The 25,407-nt window shown below is 40.5% G+C and overlaps 1 protein-coding gene across 2 annotated transcripts in view; it reads left to right on the forward strand.

Annotated features, from left to right (window-relative positions):
• The window catches only part of plcb1l (phospholipase C beta 1-like), a 128,972-nt gene that overhangs the window by 17,539 nt on the left and 86,026 nt on the right, over positions 1 to 25,407 (forward strand). For both annotated transcript variants that reach the window (XM_085373228.1, XM_085373229.1), the window contains exon 3: positions 21,377 to 21,445. In XM_085373228.1, the coding sequence (XP_085229354.1) occupies positions 21,377 to 21,445 (69 nt within the window). The remainder of the gene's footprint in view (positions 1 to 21,376; positions 21,446 to 25,407) is intronic.

A 25,407-nucleotide genomic window follows, 5' to 3' on the forward strand; every position in this document is an offset into this window, starting at 1 on the left:
ATACGAGTTACATGATCCTTCTAAAAAAAAAACGGGAGCTGTTTTACCAAAGGCAGTGAACGAACCTTGAACATTTGAACTTTTAAAATGGAACGTCATGGACCTATAAGCCCTGTAGCTTATCGGCACTCAGGCAGCATCTTTTGCAGGAGTTTGGAGTTGTCACTTTGACGTAGCCATAATTTGAATAGATTGAAATGTGCAACGGAGGCCAGACTGCTGTTGCAGCTGTCAGTTAGATATTTGCATGACTGAGACAGAACTGAGCTGTTGGTTCCTGAATCAGTCAGTGTCGGCTTGTTTATGCTTTTTTATTTTTATTTTTTCATGCACACCAGCCTGGCAGTGCCACCGTACACAGACAGTTAAGTCCCTGTGTGGTTCACTAGTGTCAAAAAGAAGCATGTAGTGTCAGAAAAATGACTGCGTACTGTATTTATCCTTGTTTCTCTGCCTCTTATTAAGGCAGCAAAAACAGTTAGACTGTGTAATTATACACAGAGTGTAATTATACAGTGTATAATTTCTAATCATTATTTTTATTTTTGTTGCATTTTGTATTATTGTTGTTTTTTATTGTTCCAGCAATTATTATTCTGACCTCGTCTGAATGTGTAAGATCGGTCACACTCAAAGCACAGGCTTTCAGAGGAATGGGAAAGGTGTGCATGGTGTTGCACTCAGTTATCTACTGAAAAAATGATGAATGTGTAGGTGTGTAAAGAATGCTAGGAAATATTTTAAGAGAGGAATGCACTGACTGCTTAACTTCATCATTTTTGTTTAGGAAAGTCTCCGAGAAAAGTGTGTAGTAGCTGGTCCGAAGTGCAAAACATGAATTTTACACAAGCTGGTTTACTTTAAAAAAACAACGTTGCCTTTTTGTTGATGTTTAGCTTCATTTTTAAAATGTTTGGTTTAAGCACCAAAAAAACTAGTGGATATATTTTGGCTCATAAAAACATGACACAGGCAGGGTTTGTGGTACTGGCTTTGTCACTGTGGACTAATGTAGCTATTATACATTTTGCTTTGAGACTACGCTGCTCACTGTATATGACATATCACACGTTTTTGTTGTTTTTTTTGGGGGGGGGGGGGGGGTTAAGGATACTAAAGCCTTTACTCATGTAAAGCATGGGCTTATTGTTTATTCCTAGATGATACGGGGCTTTTTTTAAACCAGGGCAGGAGTGCTTGGATGTAATTGTTCTGCATGTTATGTAGAGTCGCTCTTTTTCTCTTAATTTGACCTACTTAGAAATAAAACAGGTGAACAAAAGAAAACGTAAATGTGTTAACTCAGCTGATCCACCCATATCTAAGCAATTATGTTCCCTCAAATATGGAGATAAATGCTGTTGAGTACAACTTGCATAAAAGAGATTTTTTCTTCCTCCTTTAGCTAAATGGACATCGATGTGAGTGATTCTACATACAGTAGCCCAGTAGAGCGTTTCTATTATTATTTTATTTTTTGCTTTTAAATTAAACACAGCATGCTTATACAGATTCAATTGAGGACAATTACTACATTTAGCATTTGTGAACTTATAAGCATGAAAAAAAAGAAAAAGGAGAAAAAAGAGGAATGAAAAATTATAACAATATTAACTAAATAAAGAGTAAAATAAAATGAAATAAAATAAGAAAATTCACGCGAAGTGTGGGGCATGAATTAGGATCAGTTAATTTTTAAGAATTCTAGAAATGGTTGCCAAATCGTACAAAAACTCACCAGTTTCCCCTTTCTATCAAATCTTATCTGTTCCACCCTGGCCACAGACACCATCTCATTAAGCTACCTTTTAAAACACGGGGTTGAAGAAGACCGTCACTGTATAAGTTTCTTTGCAGCCAGCATACCCATTGTAATTAAATGTTTTTGTGAAAAGGAAAAAGATTTGATTGATGCAAATGATCCAAGTATAGCCAGTGTACCATCAAACGGTACTTTTTTCCTAAATTGGTTTGAAAACCACGTAAAAATCTGGCTCCAAAAAGTTTTCAAGACAGAGCAATGCCAAAATAGATGTGCAAGGAAACCTTCACCGATATTACATCTATCACATAAGGGGGATACAGAATTATAGATCTGGTTAAGTTTAAGTTTAGAAAAATGTAATCTGTGAATGACTTTAAACTGGATTAGTTTATATCTGGCGTTTATTGAGCCTTTCTGAATATTGGACAAACAGTTTGACCAGAGGAACACCGAAGTCTTCAGCTCATGTATTCTTAATTTGATCAGAATCAACTGGGATTGTAAAGCACTTCACAAACTGAGATATCAGATGTTTAAAATCTGCTTTCCGAATTATATCAAAGTAAGTATGACTTAGTGGCTTCAGTGGAAAGTCTGAAAAGTTTCGTTGAACAAAATTCCTTATTTGAAGATAATGAAAAAAATGTGATTGAGGTAACTGAAACTTTTGCTGAAGTTGAAGGAAAGACACAAATATATCATCTATATATATGAGTCCTCAATGCATTTCAATCCCCCCCCCCCCCCCCCCCCCCCAATTCTAAAAACACCCTTTCCATTTTACCTGGTTTAAACAAGTAGTTATGTATTATTGGCATTCTTACTGAGAAGTCAGGTGGTTTATGAGATTTCCTAATTTGACTTTTAACAACAAAATTACGACTGATCGAATTATTAGAAGAACCCGTGTTAGAAAACAATAAGACCGGTAATGAGGCTTCAGATACTGTTGCTGCCTCTACCTGGAGCCAGATTGGAAGCTTATCATAACAATAATCAGTAGGCGAACCTCACTGCCAGTGCAATAGAGCTCTTGAATTTGCCGCCCAGTAATAATGTCTAAAGACAGGGAAACCCAACCCCCCCACTGGAAGTATTTTTTTGAAGATGAGCCTTGGATATCCGAGGGGGTTTTCCTGCCCAAATGAATGAAAGAATCAATGAATCAAGCTGCTTAAAAAATTTAAGTGGCAAATAAATAAGAAGGTTTTGAAAAAGATATAAAAATCATGGCAAAGACACCATTCTAACTGCATTTATTCGACCGATCAAAGACAGAGGAAGCAGTTTCCATTTCCTAATATCGTCTTTGAGCTTGTCCAGCATTTCCAAGAAATTAAATTTATTGAGGAGTTTGGGATTTTTAGAGATCTTAAGGCCAAGATAGATAAAAGATGTAGTCACTAATTTGAATGGGAGTGAGCTGAGAAACTCTGGGCATAGATTATCTGTTATTGGCATAAATTCAGATTTGTCAGTAGTAGAGCGTTTTGTAATCAGATTACAGATGGACATTGACTTTTGCGGGACTGGTCAATAAAAAGCATGGAGAACCATGGCGTGCATGTTGTTCTGTATGTCGTGTGGTCAGAGCTTACAGTCGGCTGCAGTAGCTCTTAGACCCCTTTTGTTTGGTGTAGAATGATACGGGACGACTTAAATTTCTCAATAACTGACCATGATGGGTTTAATTATGCTAAATCGCTCACATCCGAGAACCTATAGCTTAGATGTTACACTGTTACTTCTAATGAAGCAACATTTTACACTCGTGAGGCCTGTAATTGTAGACACACTAACTCTCTCTCTCTCTCTATCTTTCTTTTTTCTTCTGTGTTTCTCTTCCTTCCACTTCAAACACTAACCCAGCCCAGTTGCCATGACAATCCAATCCATGCAGCTTGTTTTTTGATACTGCAAAGTACTCAAAACCCCCCTGCTGCTGTGATATGACTGCCATCAGTGTTCCAAGCCAGGTGGCTGCTTTCCTCAGGGAGCCCTTTCAAATAAAGGCATTCAGCCAATAGACTTTGAGGTCCCACTGTAGACAAGCTCTCAGTAAGACAACACATTTCCTTCCTGTTTTCATTCCGTGCTTCGAAGAGCAAGGCCTCATGTTGCCCATCGGTTTGTTGTCGTGTTGGCGTAACAAAGAAATGACTGTATGGGTCTTTCATTGTTTTCAAATAGTGAGAATAAAAGTTATTTCTGCCAACCATTTAACTTTGCTCCTTGCAAATTTTGGTTTCTGACAGCACCGTTTGGATCAGGCGTTTGTCTGGGAATGATGTTCTCCTATTCTCTTGATCTTCTCTTTTCATCTGCACTGATACAGAGACCAAAAGGAGGAGACCTTAAATTAAAAGAATAATGATCTGCACATTTTAAATGGCTCTATTCTGCCTCTGAAGATTGTTGTAAGATTGGCAAAAAGGCAAAGCCTTAGTGGAAGAGTCATTAGTAGAATACCTATTGTTACTGCTCTTTTGTGGTTTGTTCAAAGAATAAATTCAAAAGCTGCCATAAAACTATTTCAGTATATTAAAATAACAATAAGAAGTCTATAGCCATGATTCTAAATTGACTGTAGGTCTGAATGTGAGTGTTAGTGGCTTTCTGTCTCTCTGTGTTAGCCCTGTGGCAGCCTGATGACTTACCTAGGGTGTATATGACAGCTAGGGTCCAAGTGGACTCCCCCATGACCCTGAATCGGATAAGTGGAAGAAAATGAATGGATAGATGGATGCCTCTTGCCAATCACATAGCTTTAATTTTTCTTTGGGCTCCCCAGTCACTTATTAATATATTCCAAACATGTGATGCTCGAAGCGAATTTTTAAAGGCACACAACTACTTAATCTTGAAGGTAAATTCATCAACAGAAGATGTTAAAATTGAGAGAAAATACAGTCAAAGGACAAAACTCCTCTTTGCTTTGTAGCATTATCACAAATACAAATATGTATTCATGTCAGAAAAAACATTAATTATTTAACATTTTCAGATTTGCAATTTAGGACTTCAGAAAATACACATTCAAACATTCAGTTTGTTTGCCCATCCGATAAACTGTAGACGTGACTGTAAGGAGGAGGATTATTAATAACTCAGGAATCGTGATGACAGAAAAACCTGACTTGTTTCGTTAATTAATGTGTTGTTCTTGCATAAAGGCACGCATGAAGTTTGTGAGGTTTTACATCAACTAATCGCTTGACATCATGTATATAAATGTATGATAATTTGAGTCCTCTTAGTGCAAAGTGTTACTCAAAACTGTTTGCTTCTGTCATCGTGCTTTCTTTCTGAACACAGGAAATCTGAATCTAATTCCGCGAGGATTTAATGTAGATGCCGTGCCCTTCAAAATTCACTTTATCCTCAGTGCAGATCTCATAGCTTCTTACGTCTAAACGCTGCACATAAGCAGAGTTTTCTTCTCTACTTTTCCCCGCTTCTGTCCTCCTCTCTCTTAACTAATATTTCACTGAAAGGCCTTAATAAAGTGCATTTTGCTACAAGAATCAGGGGCAACGGATGGCTTACACTCATGTCCCATTTGTTAATGAGGCAATTATATGCTTTTTGCTTTCAAACAACTTCCAGTGCTTCCTGCACATAATGACCAGTTGCTTAAGTGGATAAGTGGAAAGAATCAGTTTTAACTCCATTTCTAAGATACAGATGTAGAGTGTTCGCTGGCATGGTAAGTACAGATAATCACAGACAGCGAAGAGTTTGTCAGATGGCCTCGGTAATCATTTACAAGCCATGTTGAGGAAGGGCTGCATGTCTTGCGTTTACTCTCCGAAGCCTCAAATCTTTAGATCTGCACCCCTTAAATAGATTTTTCTTTGTATTATTGATTGAAACTAATTGCATTCATTGCATTAGATGAGCTTGTAATGTTTAAGAGACCTCTAATTCACACCAGCTAGGGGGTTCTGGGTTTTCATGCTACCCTGCTGTTTTTCATTTGAATTCCTTTGTACTTTGTAGCAATTATCTAGCTTCTGTCTCTTCATTTCCAAATGTTCATGCCAGAAAGCTTATTACTAGCACACTGAGGGACTAATTTTGGCCTTTATTGCACATTATTAACATCTCTACGTAGACAAATTTCCAAACAGAATAAAAGTTCGGAGAAAAATAAGCTTGTCAAAGCCAAATAAAGTACAAAAGAACAATATGTACCTCAAGAGACCACATTAAACCCATCCGTAACCCGCTGCGACTTGCGTAGTTCCTATTGGTGCATTTTATCCACTATCACACTGTTATTTATTGGTTCCGGTGCAGATGTGAACTGTCACCTCGGTTTTTCTTGACTGTTAAATAGAGAGAATTTTGAATGTTTTCTGTCAAACACTCACTTCGTTGTCCATCCCTAAAATTTTCACGGACTCCCCCCCTTTTGCTTGCGCTGTTCCATTTCCGCTCGAGTAACTAAGTGTGTCACAAATGTGGGTCACTCGCTTTTCTTTCCCCACTAAAGTCAATTCAATTTGGCGGAATGATATGAAGGTATCAAATTTAAACAGCTTCTAGATGCTCTGGGTTAAGAAAAGAAGCGCAGCAGTCTTTCATACTTAAAATACCAGCTCCTCTCTGAAGGGCTTCCTCGAGAGAGTGACATGGCAGAAGGGAGAGAAACAACACCTGGCTCATTAGAAGAGGAGAGGAGAGGGACTGGGAGAATTAGTTTTCAGCAGTACATTAGCAGACAGCTGAAGTCAGGGTGGCGGTAAACCCTTTCGGGCAGATTTTCTCCTCTTTCCAGCCTCATTGTGTTCCACTGATGATTATCTGTTTGCGTCTGTGGCTTTGCTCTGTTATTTGTATCCAACAGTATAAGGACCTGTTGACAAACACACATAATTGCCTGTGGTTCCTCTGACAGGAAAGGGGATAAAACGGCACTTAGCAGTGGGCTGACAATAGGGCCTGATGCACAGGCAGGGCTGACAGGGTAGACTAATTTGTTGGCTGATTAAAATGTTTTGTACATTAGAAATACTGTCTTTGTTATTAAGACACAGTTAAACTGAAGACGATGTCACTATTGATATTTGAGTTAAACAGGAATCATTCATTCTGAGAGATGAAAGAAAGTTTAGAAGTTAAAGAAAGGTTGTCGTGAAAGTTATCACGTAAAGGCACAGGAAAGCCTGTATCATGACACAGGTGCGACTTGTTTTGTTCAGTGCAGTTCATTTTAATTCATTTTTATTGATGTAGCAACAATTCACAGCAACAGTCACGTCAAGTTGGTTTATATTTTAATGTAAAGTTCAGTATTAGACAGAAAACCCCAACAATCAGAATTTAGGGCTGAACGATTATGGAAAATAATCTAATTGCGATTTTTTGCCCCAATATTGCGATTGCGATGCGATATGCGATTATTTTTTAAGGTCTTTGTCTTCTGTATTATTAAACAAAGACAAGCAATACATCATATAGTATGGCCAATACTATATTACATTAATTTTAAACTGTTCTTTCCTGGAAGACAGACCTCTGTTATGATGACATGAGGTGATGCATGAATTGATGACTGACATTTTTATTTAACTTCTTCAATCACAACAGTATATTTGAACATACACAATAGTTTATTTTTAGCTTACAAACATCTGAGCATAAAGTGCTGACAAGGAACCCTGGTGTAAACATTAAAATGAAAGTCAGTACAATGTGCAGATTGCAGAAATATACATAAAAAAAATCAGTGGCTTTACCACACTCAGTTTTTCGACATCTGTGAACTACTACAGTCATTCAATTAAAAAATAATATTAAATAAATAAAACTAATAAATAAAAAATACACACATCTTACTGATCTCTGCAGTCAGTAACATTACACATAAAGTGCAAACATAATAGCAATTGTATAAACACACACACAAACACGCCTTTAAAATTTAAAGGCGTGAAATTGGACGGTCTAGTTCTGATTAGCGTCACCGCTGTCTCGGTGGAGTTTAATAAACTCGGCCGTCTGCTTCTTGCTATCTAAAATATAACCAGACACTGGTGTAAATTCTCGACTGTCTCATACTTCTGTTTAATAAGTTTTCTGTTTGACGTTTAGTCAGCTGTGTGAAAACCAAGGAGGAACCCACCCGGGGGATTAATAAAGTTTTATTTTATCTAATCTAATAACTTTAATCTCAGCCAAACCGATTTACTCACGAACAAACAAAACACTGAAAAAAGCCCAACAATAACATTTTTAGGTTGTCTAAGTGACTTATATATTACGTTTAACCCGAGCAGCGAAACTCCGCGGTGATCTGAAAATGATGTGCCGGGAGTTGTGCCGTTCTCGGCCGCATCAGTAACCCTCGAGCTCCCGGCTAGCTGTCGAGCTGGTGGGTAGCAGACGCCTCTGAAAACGTCGAAGCACTTTTGCAAATATGGGATATCTTGATAAACCGAGCAGATATTTGATGTTTACACAACTACTTTCTCGCCTGAAAATATGTTAAAAGTTTATTTTGTGACCCAGAAAGATTAGTATGAGTAATTTTAAAACTTAGTAGCGGCCGCCATTGCTGGAAACTGGAGTTTGGCTGGGCCGCGCTATGAATTCTGGGATATGGTAGTAATTTGGACAGCCTTCGGCACGTCGCTGTGACGTAATCGGTCTACAAATGCGGCCTCAGGAGGATGCAGCCCATGAATTTGGACATGTCCAGAGTATAATCGCAGCCTTTGCGGTTAGAAAATTGCACTTGATCATGTCGCGATATTATCGCAAATGCGATATATCGTTCAGCCCTAAATCAGATGGTCCCCTATGAGCAAGCACTTGGTGACAGTGGGAAGGAAGAACTGCCTTTTAACAGGAAGAACTCTCCAGCAGAACCAGGCTCAGGAGGGGGCAGCCATGTACTGTTGGTAGACTGGTTAGGAATGGAGGAGAAGATAAGAGAAAACAAAGAGAGCACAGAAAGAATGAGGGAAAAAACACACTACAGGAAAGAAAAGACAACAGTTGAGGACATGCGGTAGTGGCTTATGGAGAATGAAAAGTGGAGAAGTAATGTTAAGTGAACTCTCAGAAATTCCTTAGTGGCCTGAGCTTCTTGCAGCATAACATGGGAATATTTCAGAGTCACATGATCCAGCCCTAAATAAAGGTTTTATCAAGTTTTAAGCCTAATCTTAAAGTAGAGAGGGAGTCTGTGTCCCAAATCCTAACCAGGAGCAGGTTAGGATTTGGGACACAGGTTCCTACTGTACGCCAGTTTACCTTCCACTAAGCCTTGTGGCTGTAGCAGCCAATCACAGACCACCTTGCATGAACAACAATATAATATATTTTAATATTTGAAAATATATATCAAGAATTTGGTACATGTTTCTGTTGGTAATTAATAGTTTTCCCACCAAAAAGAACAGTTTAGATTTTCACAGGCGAGAGACTCAAAGGAAGGCAACGCCTCTCTGTCTGTTGGACAGTCCGTTTGGTCCAGACTGAAATGTCATGTTGGATCAGAGATGAGCAATTAAGAAACTGGGGCTGTTTTTCAAGACCACACCAGTAAGCTAAACTTAATTTTGCTCAGTATTGTATTTCTTTATAAGCTGCTTTTGGCAAGAGTGGATGTTACAATTAGACAATGAAAATGTGAAATGGGAGTAGTAGAAACACCAATATTTTTCCGTATTCAATCAATAGTCCTGTTTTGTTTCCATTTTAGCCCCAGCTTATCCAAGCTTGCTGTGACTCCACTCTGTGTCATTTGACTGAGCTCATTGCTGTCAGCTCCTCTTTCGTTATCCCGCAGACTACATTACATTGACTTCACTAAATAAATACTTTGAAGTCCGTGTTCTGTTAAAAATTCAATTCCAAACAATATTTACAGTTTTTATGCACATAAATAAAAAAAAATAGCAGTGGATTTAAAAATAAAAGCAACAAAGTTATATTGTTATTGTTATATTGTTATTTCACATTATTGACATTATTATACATTTCCCATTGACCTCCCACTGGGACAACGTAGGATCCGGATGTGCCCCAGGGGCTGTACACTGCCGAGGTCTGTATGGATGGACTGAAGTTAAATAGGCTACTGTACACTTAATAATGGCCTTAAACAGGAAGCCTCCTGACTTTGGTAATGCTTCAACTCCTATACCATCACCATGCTGAGATTGCACAATTTTCTACTTGACAGTTATTGATAGCTGTGTGATGGATTGGTAAAGACCTTTGTGGCCCCCAGACGATCAATCTTATTAACCCTTTAGAGCCGATCGGAGCGGGAACGCTCTGTTATGCGTAACTATTTTTAAATCCCAGTAGCACTGCAACCACGTAAGCTAGCGCAAAAAAATTTTTTGCATATGAAACCGGAGGAGTTGTACTTACATCTGATGCCATCAGCTTGTCCTAGGTCACGGTTTCCTTCCACATAAAGCTTTGCAAAAACTGCATAAAAAGCGCTTGCAGGAACAAAAACATAATATTCCAGAAACACGCTTTACCGATCTGATCAGCTGTTCAAAACACTTCCTACGTTGGAATAGACGTCAGCGCGAACTTTTGCATTTCCGCCATTACCTGCCCGAAACCGGAAGTGACGTCATTTTCGCGGAAATGTAGTCTTTTTTGCGATCAGGGCCTCAGGGCCTATACTGCTCTTTTTAAAAGTTATCTTTGACTTTATGACTTTCTGTGTCGTTTCTGGGATTCTTAGGACTCATATTGCACTGCTGGAAATAGTTTATTTTGATGCATATGCTGCTTTTTTGCAAATTTGCAGTATAATATTTATTTTCATTTTTCCTGCAGTGTATAAAAATTGGTGTATTTCAAAAATAAAACTATGAAGACACTCAAAATAAATTTCCTGTGGTGGGAAACTATTTTGTGCAACTTTTTTGTATTTACAGTTTTGAGGGATAAGACTCTTAAATTTCTCTAACTACAAATATATGTTAAAAAATCAAAAACGATTTTCAATTTTTTTGTAGTTTATTGCACTTTTTTGCAATTTATGTAATTACTATGCACTTAATGAATACATATTATTAAAATCTGGGCTATAATGGTTGTATTGATGTATAGCAACTTGAAATGCTCCCAAAAATGGCTCCACAGCATGTAAAAATATAATATAAGCTCTGGCGGACTTGGTTCTATGGTAGGTCTTAAAGGGTTAAGCTGAGCGATTCCACAATCTAGCTAATATTTCAGTTTGCCCAGGATTTTGGTTTGTGAAAAATAGAGGCAGAACTCCAGCATTCCCATCAGTCTCAACCATGTTAGCATGCTAACATGCAAAACTAACTAAACTAAAATCAGGTTCATGGGTCTAAGAGTAAATCATATTAAGGAAACTTTATAGTTCTCCATGAAAACCCAGTGGCTCTTTTAGTAGTTAGCATTTACTTGTAGTTTTTGTGCTCAAGTTTGACCAAAAAGCAGGTGTGGCAGGAAAGAAAAGATAACTGCAGATTGCTCAAGAAAGGATCTTGAAGAAGCAGAGGCAAAGACAGAAAGGTTCGCCTGCAGAAAGAAAGTGAGAAATGCATTTCTCTTACCCGCCTGCTTTGTCCTGACTTCAAAGGGGTTATGGTTTGCACTTAAGAGGTGTCCAAATGAGTTGATGTGAAAGATGAAGGCCAGAACTGTGTTCTGTGTGCCAGCAGCGTTGATTCTCAAAGAACTTCACTGAAGAAACCCTGCACAAGCACACACAGACACAGTCTCAGTCCATAGACTCGAGGTTGAATGTACCTTTTACTCATTTTCAGAATGCCAGAATTTCATTTGTGTTAGCGTTATAACCTGCAGACACGTAGTGGACTGAATATTCAGACAGAAGAAGGATGTGAGGTTTTAATGCACAGATGTCCAGAGGAGACTTTATATTGAACTGAACAGAAAGAAAGCTGAGACATTGACAAGCATTTTGTAGTTGTACAAGTGTAATGTAGTGTGTGTCTGACTTAGTCTGCATGTGCATGTATACTTCAGTGTCTCTGTTTGTGCCTTATCTGCACTTTAATTACCTTAATTGATCCTTTCTGGGGATTTGATGTATTTGTCTGTGTCTCTGTGTGCGTGCACTGTATGTGTGTGTGTGCATTTATGCATCCCGGCGCTCTCTGCTCTGGGGTGGATCTCAGATGTTCAACTGCAACAGATAAGAGCCATCCAGAGTTTGCCTGGAGGATGCCAGACACATAAAAGAGAAGAATTAAATGGCACGGAGGGGTAAGGATAGAAAAATAAGGAGGATGAGAGAGGTGGGTGGTGTGTTAGCATGTGTGTGTCAGTGGGGTTTCAGACATGACAAGATGTGAACAGTCATCCATAGACATGACAACTGCTGTTAAGATCCAAGCACACAAAAGGGAGGCAAGGGGGGGAGGAGGGAAGAGCCAGTGAGGCAGATTTCCAGGTGAGGTGAGTGAAAGGAAAGGCACTTGTCCAAGACAGCCGCAGAGCTGGACAAGAGAAGACAGACTAAGAAAGGGAATCGGGGGGTGGTGGGGGCTGCAGCAAAAATCCAGCTGGAATGATAACTAAGATAAGAGAACAACAGGGTGTGATGGACAGATGAGAGAAGCGGCTTTGCTTTCTTTGTTATGCTAGTCTGTTCTGCATCTGTCTGAGAGGACTTAACTCCCTCCAGTACCCCTCGCTGCACTCCATCCGTCTGCGTATGTGTGCCCAGAATTTGGTTGGCTGAGCACGCTCCCAGGAAATTGGTGACCAGTATGAGCCGAAGAGCTGTTCACATTAATACACCGAGTGTTCGCAATGACTGAACGCTGCAGATGCTGCAGATTGATGACAGAGATAAACTAGAGCTGGTGCATGCATACAGTATGTACAAGCTTAAGTGTTAATGGCTAGAGTGTTACGTTTGTGCGCATCATTTGACACGTGTGAGGTTGAATATGTGCGCTGATCTATAGCACAACCTCCTGCTGCCTTTATCTCTGCAATGGTTGTTTTGTGGAGCGTGTCGGCTGCTGATAGCCACTATCAGCCGCAGCCATACAGCTCTGTTGTTGCCCACATAGCCGCTCCTCCCTCGCTCTTTTCTCCCAAGCATTTATTTTTTTTCCCCATCGTTCCATCTGACCTCTAATCCCTGTCTCCTCTTTCCATCTATCTGACCAAAAACTATGAACAGGTTCTACTTGTACTTTATCACCCTGCTAGAAATGATATTTAAAATTCTATTTTTCACTTGACCATAATTGTATAATTGAATTTCAACTTGAGCATCCCACATTCAATCTTTTCAGCTTGTTTCCACATTGTCCACAATATGTGGCCTGCTTTTTTCCAAAGTCTACCTACATTTTTTTAAAAGAGCTTTAGGAATCAAAAAAGTGCTTTTTTAGTGATATACACACATACCTATATAAATACATATATCCTCATATATAAGGCAACATATATACACTTACATACACATTGTCGCTGTACATGTACAAAGATATTCTATTCCCCATAATAATCATAATGATAATATGTAGATTAGTTGAGGGCTTGGAATATTATACGCACATTGCATTGGACAATGTTTATCCTATTTTTTATTTCCAGTTTAAAAATATGACCTTTTGACCATAGTTAGGGCTGTAAGGAGAACGCTGGCATTGGGAACATGTAGATGAAAAGATGACAAGTCATCTAGGACAGCGGTCCCCAACCTTTTTTGCGTGACGGATCGGTTTAGGGTAACCGGATTAACAATAAAAATGATTAAAAAATAACGCTAAAAACCAATAAAACCCCGAAAACCATAAATTTGACACCTGAGCCTCAACTCTCACGGCCCGGTACCAAACGACTCATGGACCGGTACCGGTCTGTGGCCCGGGGGTTGGGGACTGCTGATCTAGGATACACAGTTATGGAGATACTGGGATGTGACAGCCCAGCAAGTAAGAAAACTGTTCAGTGATCTGGGTCCAAAAGTGCTTGACTGAGGTCAGGGGTGTTCTGAGAGCAATATTAAGTTGTTTTTTGTTGTTGTTGTTGTTTTGGCTTTTTTCTTTTAATCCTTGTCTCTCTGCCCTATTAAATTGGCAGACCTTGATTAGAACCCAGACCAAGCTAATAAGTCTGTTAGAGGCGGATAGGTAGGATAGGCACTTTTGGCAGGTCAGTGTTATAAATATGCTTAATAAATGAATAAATAAACATGCAAATAAAAATAAAAATGAATTAACCAATGGTCTGATAAACAGGCTCTCTCCTCAGGGTCTGGGGGCTACTGTTTTTGGTGATTGCCATGTTTTGGACTGGCTCTCTCCGATGGGGTCTGGGAGTGTTTCAGAACTTAAGAAGTCAAAATAATAACCTGCTCTACCAACATTTGTTAAACTTCTCATTAGATATGCTTGGTTACATCTCTCCCCCCCCCCCCCCCCCTCTTTTATTTATGTATTTTTAGATATGTGTGTGTGGCTGTGTGTGTATAGACGCACATTATGCTCACTACATTCACTTCTGGATATGTCTTTTCCGAGTTGCTGTCCTGTTTGGTTTGTATGTAAGATTTTTTTAAGTGCTTTTTTTGACAAAATTTCAAATACAATGTGACAAGATGAGAAATAGAAGTCGAAAAAAGTAGGAAATTAATAAAACCGAACGCGTTCTAGCTCCAGAGCATTACTTCAATACAGAAATCAGACAAAGGAAAATAATTAAATACATAAGCAAGAATGGCTTAATCAGAACCTACAGTGGGTGGCTAGATGCTGGTGAGTGTGAACAAAATTCTCTATGCCTGTTCAGCCATCAATTTCCTTTTAGAAAAAAGGAATACAAAAGGACTGTAGACTGTGTGTGTGTGTGTGTGTGTGTGTGTGTGTGTGTGTGTGTGTGTGTGTGTGTGTGTGTGTGTGTGTGTGTGTGTGTGTGTTTCCCACTGGGTAAGAATTGATGATGCTGGAATCACAGTCCCCCCATTTTTGCATGTTCTGTCCTCATCTCTTTGTTCTCATTTCATGTCACCTCTGAAGTGTCTTTTGTCTTGTAAAGGGAAAGCAATCATTTCAAGACATAAAAACATGCACAGGCTGAATGAACAGGCCTTAGATTCTGTATGTGTCGGAACAGTAATATGTCTTTTGCTTGTAATTTGAGTACCGTTGACCAATCACATTTAAGCGCTCTTTGGATGGATGTAAGTAAACAATCCATTCAGACCAAAAACAAAAAAAGTGCCCTCTGCTATTTTCTCATTAATATTTGCTTATATTAACATGCGCTCTTTAAACAATGATCAGTGGATGGGTGGATAGAAGCTTTTTACAGATAGCTGTCATTTACACACACTAGAAGCCCCAAAATACGATCTGTTGTCCCCAGAGTGATGGGTTCTCATATTCTTTTTCAACTTATCATTTGATATCAAATCTAGAAAGCAGGTGTTTGAACAGGCATGATTTAATTTGTTGCAAGAACAGTGGAAAGATAAAAAAAAAATACAACAAAAAGTGACTTTTATAATAAAAGAACATTAAATGCCACTCCAATAAAATGCTTTAGACTTCATGGGAGTGTGTCAGTCTCATTTTTTTCCCTAGCCGTTCTTCTGACAGGTTGCCATTTCTGCTAGTAGAAATGCCTGCATGAAATCTCAGGACCAGCACCCCACATACGTCTGTTCTCTGAGATAGAGGACTGTGCCCTTTGGAAAATGCAGATTTGTGCCGTGCTAGAGGTTAGAGAAACAGTTCTATGTGCAGGCACTGGACGAGTCCATTTAATTCCACATAAAAACTGGATTTATGACCTTCCTGAACTCATGCATATTTAAAACCAGTTTGTTCAGATCTACAGTGCAGACTTAAGTTTTTTTCACATTTATACAGATTTTTACCTTTGTGGGCACTGAGAGCTTGAGGAAGAATGAACATCAGTGGTGGGTTTAGGTTTATTTAACTTAAAAATTCTAAATAGAAAGTAGTTGGCAGACCATAGATTTATATTTCCAGGATTTATTTATTTATTTGGGTATTTATCTTTTAATTGCAGATGAATAGAGTGAGGGCCAGGCTTCTCGAGGGAGGGGACATGTTAGACAGATGAAAACCAGAGTGAATTAGTTGCTCAGTTTAAATATGCCCTCATGCAGAGTGCAGTTCTGCTCAAGGCCTTTGCCTCATGCCATACCTGATGTCTCTCCTGCATTTGCTGTCCCTCTTTTCTTTATACTGCCTAACAAATCATTTAATCCATGGAATGATTTCAATTATCCCGTGAGTTGTAAATACTAAGCCTTCTTAGAGCGCTGAAAGCTAGTTCCGTTTTCCGTTATGCCTGAATGCAAATTTTCATGCAAAACCTACCAAAAAAAGGACTTTCAAGCCCTCAGCTCTTCGGTCTGCTTGCTTGTAGCTTTCTCTTTCTCTCTCCGTCTCTCTAGTCAGCCACTTCAGGTGAGGAGGTTTGTGACTTTATCACTGTTGGGTTGTTAGAACTGCACTATAGGAACCCAAGAGTAGAGCGGCAAAGTGGATGCCACTCTCAACCAAGTTCAAGCTGAGCTCTCCACAAACCATTTTCCCTCGTAACAGTATGTGTTTCCTGCCAGCCGAGAGTCACTGGAGGGCCACTTACAGGGACAGGCTCAGCACCTGCAGAGCTTTAGTGTGTTTTGTTCCTTTTGGGTAATAGCTCTGTTTTTCACATCTGTGCCGAGAATCCTTTGACCTCGAGTCAGTGGGCCATCAAACACTCAGACAACACTGTATAGCGATTGCAACAGTGTAATTGGTTATGCAAGGGCTCTATAGCTCTGCACAGTGTTAAAATTCATTATGTTTTTCTTGCACATTCTTGTATGTGCATGTGTATTTTATTGACATGTCCAGACGCAGCCTTGGTATTGCGTTTGCAAGAGCTTATTTCAGTCCAAGAGATGGCATCAATGGGTTAGGGACTGCCCTGACTTGTTATACAGCCTGTGTGACCTTATTTCACTTAGACTGAGCAAATCAGCAGTTCACGAAACAAACCGAATCTGACTGGGTGGCAGCTTGTTTCAAGACATGCACATGCAGCGAAATAGACAAAACATGACAAGATGAAATTAACCATCAAGTGCTTGTTAGTAGACTGATGGTCTCTTTTAGCTCTTTTTGATTTGCTTAATTTTTAAATAGATAGAAGTGAACAGTTTTACATGTATTGCTGTTATTATAAAGCAGATAAAATATGGGATTCAGAACAGCAGCAAGTGTGACTGTCTTGTATGCTTTTCCCACACTGACTAGTCCTGGTACAGAACAGTCCAGCTCCTTAATTTGATCTGAGTGTATTCATCTGTCACTCCCTCCTGCCCTCACTCCTTTTGCTCCTTGTCTCCGTTGCTCAGCAGAGGCCCTGAGCCCTGTGGAGTGCGCATCCATTTTGAACCCTGGAGGCTATCAAGCATGCTGTTGGTAAATGAGCTGTGGCTGTCAGTCTCCCCACTTCCACTTATCCTTGTCTCAGTGTCTGCCTTCTATCCCATGTTTCCTTAACCTTTCTTCCTTTTTTTTCTTCTCATCAGCACATCCCTCCATTTGCTTGTACCAGTCGAGCTGGGGAAACGCGTTGCTTCAAAGGGCAACAGAAGTCTTTGTTACTTTGTTATACAACCACCCACCATGTTCTGACGCTGCCAGCCCCTTTGTAGATATTCAAAAAAAAGACTGTTTTATTCAAAGCACTTTGTAGCAGACTTTTCTTCCCGGTCTTGCCTTGAGTCAATTGTATCACATTCCACACGCATGTGAAAAGTCTTCCCATGAAAACATGGCGTATATATTACATATACAAAGCGCCGGCAGCATTTGACAACAAAATGAGCACCAGCTGAATTTTGAATTTCCTACAAAGTTTCATATTTGAAAAAACAAAACAACAAAAAACACCATTAGCGCTCACTTCTTAATTTTAAAAGTAAGGCAGCGTGTTGTAAACAGTAGCTCCACAGCAGAGACAGACAAACAGGCACAGAAAACAGGGCTCGGGGCCAGTGCAGGTTAAGCATGTTCATTAATTTCTGTAGTTTCTTTCCCGCTGGCCCTGCTTGGTTCCTGGACGTGCCGTGGATTTTAATAGGCTTTGGATCCGTGCTCGCTGCTGTGATACTCGCAAAAAAGCGGTGAGGTTGGGGAGCGAGGCAAAGAATAGAGGGAAAGACAGAGTGAGAGACAGAGAGTGATAAATTAAGACATGACAGAAAAGAACAGATAAAGAACATATGTCAGAAAATAAATGAGAGACATTAAACAGGAGAACTAATAGCTGGACTGCTCAACTGAAATAAAGTGCTTTAATTAACTAACTGTGCCGCATCTGCAGTTATAAATCCAGCTCATTATTAATAAACTGTCACTGGCATCAGATTTTATTTACATCTGAGCAATGACTGAGCCTCTGCCCACTGAAGCTTTTAGATGTACACACGTTTCGTCTTCGCGAGCAGCTCGTCGCCCGTACAGGCAGTTTATTTTTAATGAGTCGTCTCTGTACTGTAGGTTAACACTTTGCCGCTTATCCACCTTAGATCTCTGCTAACTGTGCGGAGCCAGAGGGGCACCAAAAAGTACCCCGCGAGAATCAGCAAGCTACTTCCTGAAGCCCACTGTTCCACCAGGCCCCCATGTGGAGCGCCAGCGCTCTAAAGAGACTTCAAAGGCAGGCATTTCCAGACCCAATGTAGGCGTTAACCTTTGACTCAGAGGCTCTCTCTGTGCAAGCAAAGACTGCCTAATTGATGCTATGTGAACTGCAGAAAAGGAATAACTTGTCCTGGTGGACTGCAGTAAAACAGAGTACTTTAATTTCTGCTGTGGCAATATTTTTAAATTTAAATATTTAGCCTGCTAACAATTTGCAGTGCTAATCTAATTGCTATCTTACTCAGCTTTGCCTGAGTGAAATATGCCTTTAAACAAAATAATCCGCGATCTCCATATAGCAACAAGTATATTTAAATGCAAAATACTCATGGTGGGACTTAAGGTGGGTATGTGTTTTGCAAGGAGCACTGGCCAGGTGCAATTTTCCACCAAGCTTTGAGTATCTGAGATTGTCAGATATCAGTGTTGTGGCTGGAGATCGAGTCAAGCCCCCATTGCCTTTTGTCTCCCCAGATAATGCTGAGTGGACACACAGTTCACTCTGGTTAATTTTCCACCTCATGTCCTGGCTCTCTCTCAGAGAGATTGAGGGTGTGATAATCCAGACTGATAGAATAGAATTCAACTTTATTGTCATTGCACATGTCACAGGTACAAGGGAACGAAATGCAGGGATAAGGGATGTGGTGACTAAGGGAAGGCACCAAGGGCCTTCTGTGCTATTGCATCTTGTGTCTGCTCATTGCTAAATGCATTACAGGCTGATTAAGGGGCTAAAGCTTTGCAAATAAGCATGAAACAGAGCTTGTTGAAGGAGCGATGGTTGCATGGATGCACACAGGTTGATAGATGCATGCTGTATGTGGGTGTGTGTCCATACTGCAATCAGATGCCTTTGCTATGGTTGGCTTGCTAGCTGGACGGAGAGCTCATCAACAGGATTTTTTCAGAATCACCCGGTTTCAGTTTTAGTAAAAAAATTTAAAAGAAATTTACATTTTCTGCACCCCTGCCTTAAATCCGGTCCTGCTTTGCCTCTGGATTAAAGCAGTTTGATGTGAAATGTTGAAATATGATGAAACAAGGAGCTCTGACATGGGTTGAGACGCTGCTGGATTAATAATGAATCAGGTTCAGGTTTTGTTTGGATTAACACTGACAGTGATAGAATAACAGCTGTGGTGATATTCAGGGCTGATTCGTCAGGGTACTACTATTGTGTTTCTTTGCCTGCTGAATGCCATTCATGCAGCTTAGACATGCTTAGCTGTTGCATAACACAGGGGTCAGCAACCTTTAAGACCCAAAGAGCCATTTGGTTCCACGCAAAAGAAAACACTGGGAGCCGCAAATACTGTTTGACATCTAAAATGAAGATAACACTGTATATATTGTTTTTTTACCTTTGTGCTTTGTGTGAACAACTAAGCTGTGCTGCTTATGAAATCCATGAAGTGCTACAATCCATGTGTAATTAACACATTTTGAACTCTTAAAGAAATATAACAAAAGGAAAGACACCCAGCTGAACTAAAATGATCCATGTAGCAAACAAAAACCGTTGTGAGCTGCCACCCTTATATCGCCTTTGGGCTGTTGGAGCCTTGACCTGACTTTTAAAAAGTAATTGGAAAAAAAGCACTATGCTGCTAAAAGATGAAAAATAGATATTTGCAAAATTCTGCCTAAATATGTATTTTACCTGGTTAATGCGTGCTGCGGGGCGTGGTCTGCAGCGCCGCTGCAGGGGAGGCGGACGCACCTGAGCGGCACCCGCAATCACGCCTCGCTGCCTTACGTCTCGGCTGTTGTGTTGTTGTTGGTGTGTGTCGGGCTGTGAGCTGAAAAGCTACAGCCGGCTGTATGCATACAGAAACCGTGTGTGAAAAGTGGTCAACATAGAGATGCTGAAAAGCATGTTCATGCAAACATCGTCGGGTCTGCCGTGATATGTTTACAATGGGACTTCTGCTCCTGAACCTCTGCGCACAGCGTCTGCAAGTCGGGGCTGTACGAAGTCACTTTTATCTTTACGCAGGACTGTAAGCTTTCATCTGTGAGGCGTGAGCGGTGTTTGTCTTTAACATAGTTCACGGTGGAGAACAGCTGCTGACATAATGTGGATCCAAAGATCCATAATTGGCCTACCTGGGGTTGAAAGTCTCGATAAATGCACGGCGTTTCGGTGGGTACACCGGCTTCCGCGAGTGTGACGCTTATTTTGAGCGATGAAAAAATAATAGAATATAATTTTATTTTTATATTTCAATATCACAATAATCTTCCAATTTAGAACTACAAGTTAAAAAAGAACTAACATAAATAAAATACACTTCAGCTAAATACTTCTAATTTATTTTCCCAAACCACGCGGAGCCGCACTATAAGGACTAAAGAGCCACATGCGGCTCCGGAGCCGCAGGTTGCCGACCCTGGCATAACACCATGCAGCAGCAGAACGTTGTGTACGTGTGAAGTTTTTCATCTTATCTCCTTTTTTCCCCCTTTGACAGCAGATCTTTTAGTAATATGATGCATATGATGACATTTTCTGTTGTAAAAAATGAATAAATAAAAACTCTTTTTGGATTTCTGGATAATCCTGTGTCAGATTTTATGAGGAAACACTCCAAAAGCAATTTGGAGTGTTTATGTATGTTTGTAAAGAGCTAGTACTCATTTAGTCAGGTCATCAGTCAATATGGGAACATTTCACTTTTGTTTTAATTAGACACTTTTGTGGAGCAGAGTGTCATCAGGGCAGCATCTGTCTACACTGAATGACTCCCAGGTGACATCCCATATTGAGGTTAATGTGTGTCCTGGCAGGTTGTAAAATGGAAAGCGTCTCTGAAATGTGTGCCATCACCTTGAATCAAAGTAGCTTCCACGGGCATAAAATGTGTCCTAAACAGCCTTTAAAGCCTTTAAATTTGAAATTGGTTGACATTTATGATGATTTAGCTGTGCTTCTTCTTGGTTACAGGATACAGACCTTCTGGATATAGCATACATAAAAGATGCCAGAAACGGAAAGTGCGCGAAAACGCCAAAGGTAAGCCTCTAATTCGCACATTCACAGTGTCTTATACTGTCTGTGAAGGAAACTCCAGCAATACAATGACCAATGTGCTTTCTTGGCTGATGATATGCTTTGGAAGAGTTTATTTTTGCACTGAAATGAAAGCCATGTGTGGGCGGGAACCTGACTATGATTCACACTCTGTCTCCATCCATCTAACAGAAACTCTATTATGGATTGGGCTGAACTTTGTTCTGGTTCTTCTAATGATTGATATTTAACAATAGAGCAATCGTGCATGTGCAGATATGGCAGTACTTTAGTGCCAGAGGTGTAATTACTGTAATTATCTTGTTTAAACTTCCGATCTCACATTCAGGTGACTGTTAATTTATGTGTGTATATATATGTGTCTGTGTGTAACTGATCGAATGCGTTCACAGTCTGAACACATTTAGTTTTTGACAGTGATTTGAAGATGAAGGTAAGGAAGTGAAGATCAGATGACACTGACAAGACTGACGAACGTGATTTGAATTCAGTAACATTGCATAGATGGTTTCCTAATTTGGTATCCAAATGGACTATTTCGCAACTAATGAGAAAGCCGTTGAATATAAGCAAAGAATTTGTAAATTCATTTTTTAAAAGTCTGGCACACAACTATCACAGAATTTGGCACATGGTTGTGCAGTTAAAAAAAGCCATATTAAGTTCTTGCACTTCATTTCCCACCTAACAAGTGATGATTAAAACAATGATGCGCCTTCTCTGCTGCTTTACAATACATCCCTGCGTTATAGCTCAGATTCAAATAGCTTTTGAATCCAGTCAGTCTTGTGATGAGACGCTTCATCAGCTTGATTCTGTGCAGCGGGAGAAGCGAGATGTGGGGTCATGCTTTGCTGCTCTGTGTGGGGAGTGAGTGATGATAGAACGAGTACAATAACACGGAGAGTATTCATGCATTTCTAAAAAGCTTACAGAGTGATGCTACCCAGCAAGGAGACATGACCACATGACAGGTAAGACGGTCGAAGCATTGGAAATCCATTACTGGGAGATGGAGTGGTGATGCACCCTGGGCAATGTAATGGGAGCACCAGTGAGACACAGTGTCTGAGGAGTTGATGAGATGGGGAGAGGATGGAAGGAGAGAAAGAGGGAGATGGGATAGTCATAAGAGGAAGGCAGGAGGGTTTTTAAAAAAATGCAAAGTCTGCAGAATGTGTAAAAAAAGAAAGAAAGATGAACAGAAGAGGGGCAGAGACGTGATGTGAGGTCAGCGGAAGATGTCAGTGGGAAACACAGATAACACCAGACAGCAGTTGCTTTAAGTGGACAGCACTTGTCAGGGCTTGCTTCTTGAGCATTTCTCCTTCAACTCCTTCACATCTCTCTCTCACACTTCTTTCACCGTCTGTCAAAACGATGAAGGTTTCGTGAGGCTCACTGAACCGCTAACTTCATCTCGAAAGAAACGCTCATAAACTGCATTTTTGTAATGTAAATATATGCAGACATCTGGAGACATTTACCACGAAGCTAAATGCGATACACGAAGCTCCCTCATTTATGCTGTGAGGTAACTGAGTGCTGTAGATACACGGAGAAAATCATTATGACCACTGATAGTGATGTGGCAGTGCTCTCTGTCTAAGGTTGTGCACGAGGAGGCAAAATAAGGAAGAAGTACAAGTGAAAGGAATTTCATATTACCGTCAACTTTTCAATTTTAGCCTTGCAATCGGAAGGTTGCCGGTTCGAGCCCCGGCTTGGACAGTCTCGGTCGTTGTGTCCTTGGGCAAGACACTTCACCCGTTGCCTACTGGTGGTGGTCAGAGGGCCCGGTGGCGCCAGTGTCCGGCAGCCTCGCCTCTGTCAGTGCGCCCCAGGGTGGCTGTGGCTACAATGTAGCTTGCCATCACCAGTGTGTGAATGTGTGTGTGAATGGGTGGATGACTGGATATGTAAAGCGCTTTGGGGTCCTTAGGGACTAGTAAAGCGCTATATAAATACAGGCCATTTACCATTTTACCATTTGCAGGTCATGCCGCTTATAAAACTCCCACAACGCTCACTGTGTTGTTTTGATATTTTTATGCTCTGTGCTTAAGCTTGCGCTGCTTATTCTGGTCTCACTCAAGAGCTCCCTTAGAAGCATTCATTCATTAATCCAAACTGCAGCAAACAAACACACTCGCCAGGGCGAGATGAGATGCTGATGATGACACGTCAGTAAAAAGCTTCAGAAGTGCTTTCATTGTGCTGCTGGAGAGTTCTGCGTCTCAGATGAACATTGTCGGTCTCAAATGCAATCATTGTCAACAGACTGGCTTGAAATGGGCTACAGATGGAAAGGCTGTTTCTTTGCACGCCTCTTTTGAGCCCTTGTTTCTACTCCAGCTCGAGTTACCTCGTATTGTTTTTGAGCGGCGCTGGAATTTCTGTCTGATTGTCATTAAGATTTGGAGCACGTTGCTGTGTTCATTGGCTCGTCGCAGTGTGTGTGTGTGTGCGGGTGTCTGTGTGGGCAGCTTGTCTGACCTCTGATGAATTTATGCCACCCTGCCCATGGGCTTCAGCTACTCATGATGATTCATACATTGTTTTTTTTGTAAAAAGTAAATAAATAAATAAATTCGGACTGAGAAAAGTGCACAATCGTTTGTACAATGTGCACATTTACAACTACTGACACAAATCCTGCACAAGAAGTTAGTAGAATAACAAAGCCAGACAAGCACAGTGTCCTTTGTCATACCATTCTCAGACTGCTGATGCTAATTAGCACGTGTCCACCCCATCATCATTTAGGCTGATTAGATTGGGTGCTTGTCAGTGTGACAAGAGGCAACCTCTTTTTGATGGGTGGCTCCAGAAATAAATTACGTACCCTTGGGTCAAGTGAGCAATGCGCAGCACTAATGACCAACCATAGTGCACACAAATAGCAGGCATATTTGCCTTATGCAATGGGAATAAAGGATGTGTGTGTGAACCAAAGCATTTACTGTGCCACTGAATTATTCAGCTATGATGTTGTGTTCAATCTGTGAAAATGGCCGAATATTTGACTTAAAACCTAGTTTTCGGATTATTTAATGCAGTACTGTTTTGTCAAGGTGCAAGCTTGGCTGAGGCTGAACTGTGCACTACTCACAATTTTATTTCCACAAAAGCTAAAACCAAAAGCACAGGAAAACTGCACTGAGAAACTCTCCAGAGGGAACAACAATGATGGGCGAGTTTCAGGGCGCAATCAGAGCCTCAGGAGGTGATCCATTGAGAGAGAGAGAGAAAGAGGGAGGAGATGAGAGTTAGATCCAGCGGAAAACTGGTGGGTGAAATTGCACTTCCCAAAAGTGGGAAAATAAATGTTCAGGATCGGTTGTAAACAGATGGCTATTGGGTCCAGGACGGGCATACTGGTTTGCTTCAGGCAGGTAACAGGAGGAAGGGCAGGCAGGTGATGGAGCCGAGGCAGCTCCAAGGGAAGCTGTCCAAGAATGAACCAGCTTGACGAAACAGGTGAGTAGGTTATGATGGCAGCGGCTTTTCGGGCCGACTGGGAAACGTACTGGAAGAGGAGGCAAAAACAACATTGGCACACAAGATTACTCTACACAAAAAAGCTCATGAAGAGGCCTGATTACCACTCAGCTAAGCAGATGAAGATTGGAAGCCTGGGCTGCTTTTTAAGGCCAAGGAAGAACCGATAATATCTCCTCCCCAGTCTGCCCGACCCAACCTGGACCTGTGAGAGGAAGAAAACAGAAAGGCCCAAAACAGAAGTAAACCAGTGTCTATCAGGACAGTTTCAGTTAGGAAAACTTTAGTCTAATGAAGTTTCTGGCTTGACTCTGAATGCAAGGAGTTAATGTGAATTTCTGTGTATGTAGAAGGCAACAGATGTTCAGGAAACCGCAAAAGATTTGTGATTTTGGGGGGTTGGAATTTTTCACAGTTAATTACTATATTATCACAAACCAGCT

Source organism: Diplotaxodon limnothrissa, linkage group LG15, assembly GCF_057381915.1.
Source record: "Diplotaxodon limnothrissa isolate DT_005_m linkage group LG15, D_limnothrissa_male_GT1.1, whole genome shotgun sequence".
In the NCBI taxonomy this organism is placed as follows: domain Eukaryota; kingdom Metazoa; phylum Chordata; class Actinopteri; order Cichliformes; family Cichlidae; genus Diplotaxodon; species Diplotaxodon limnothrissa.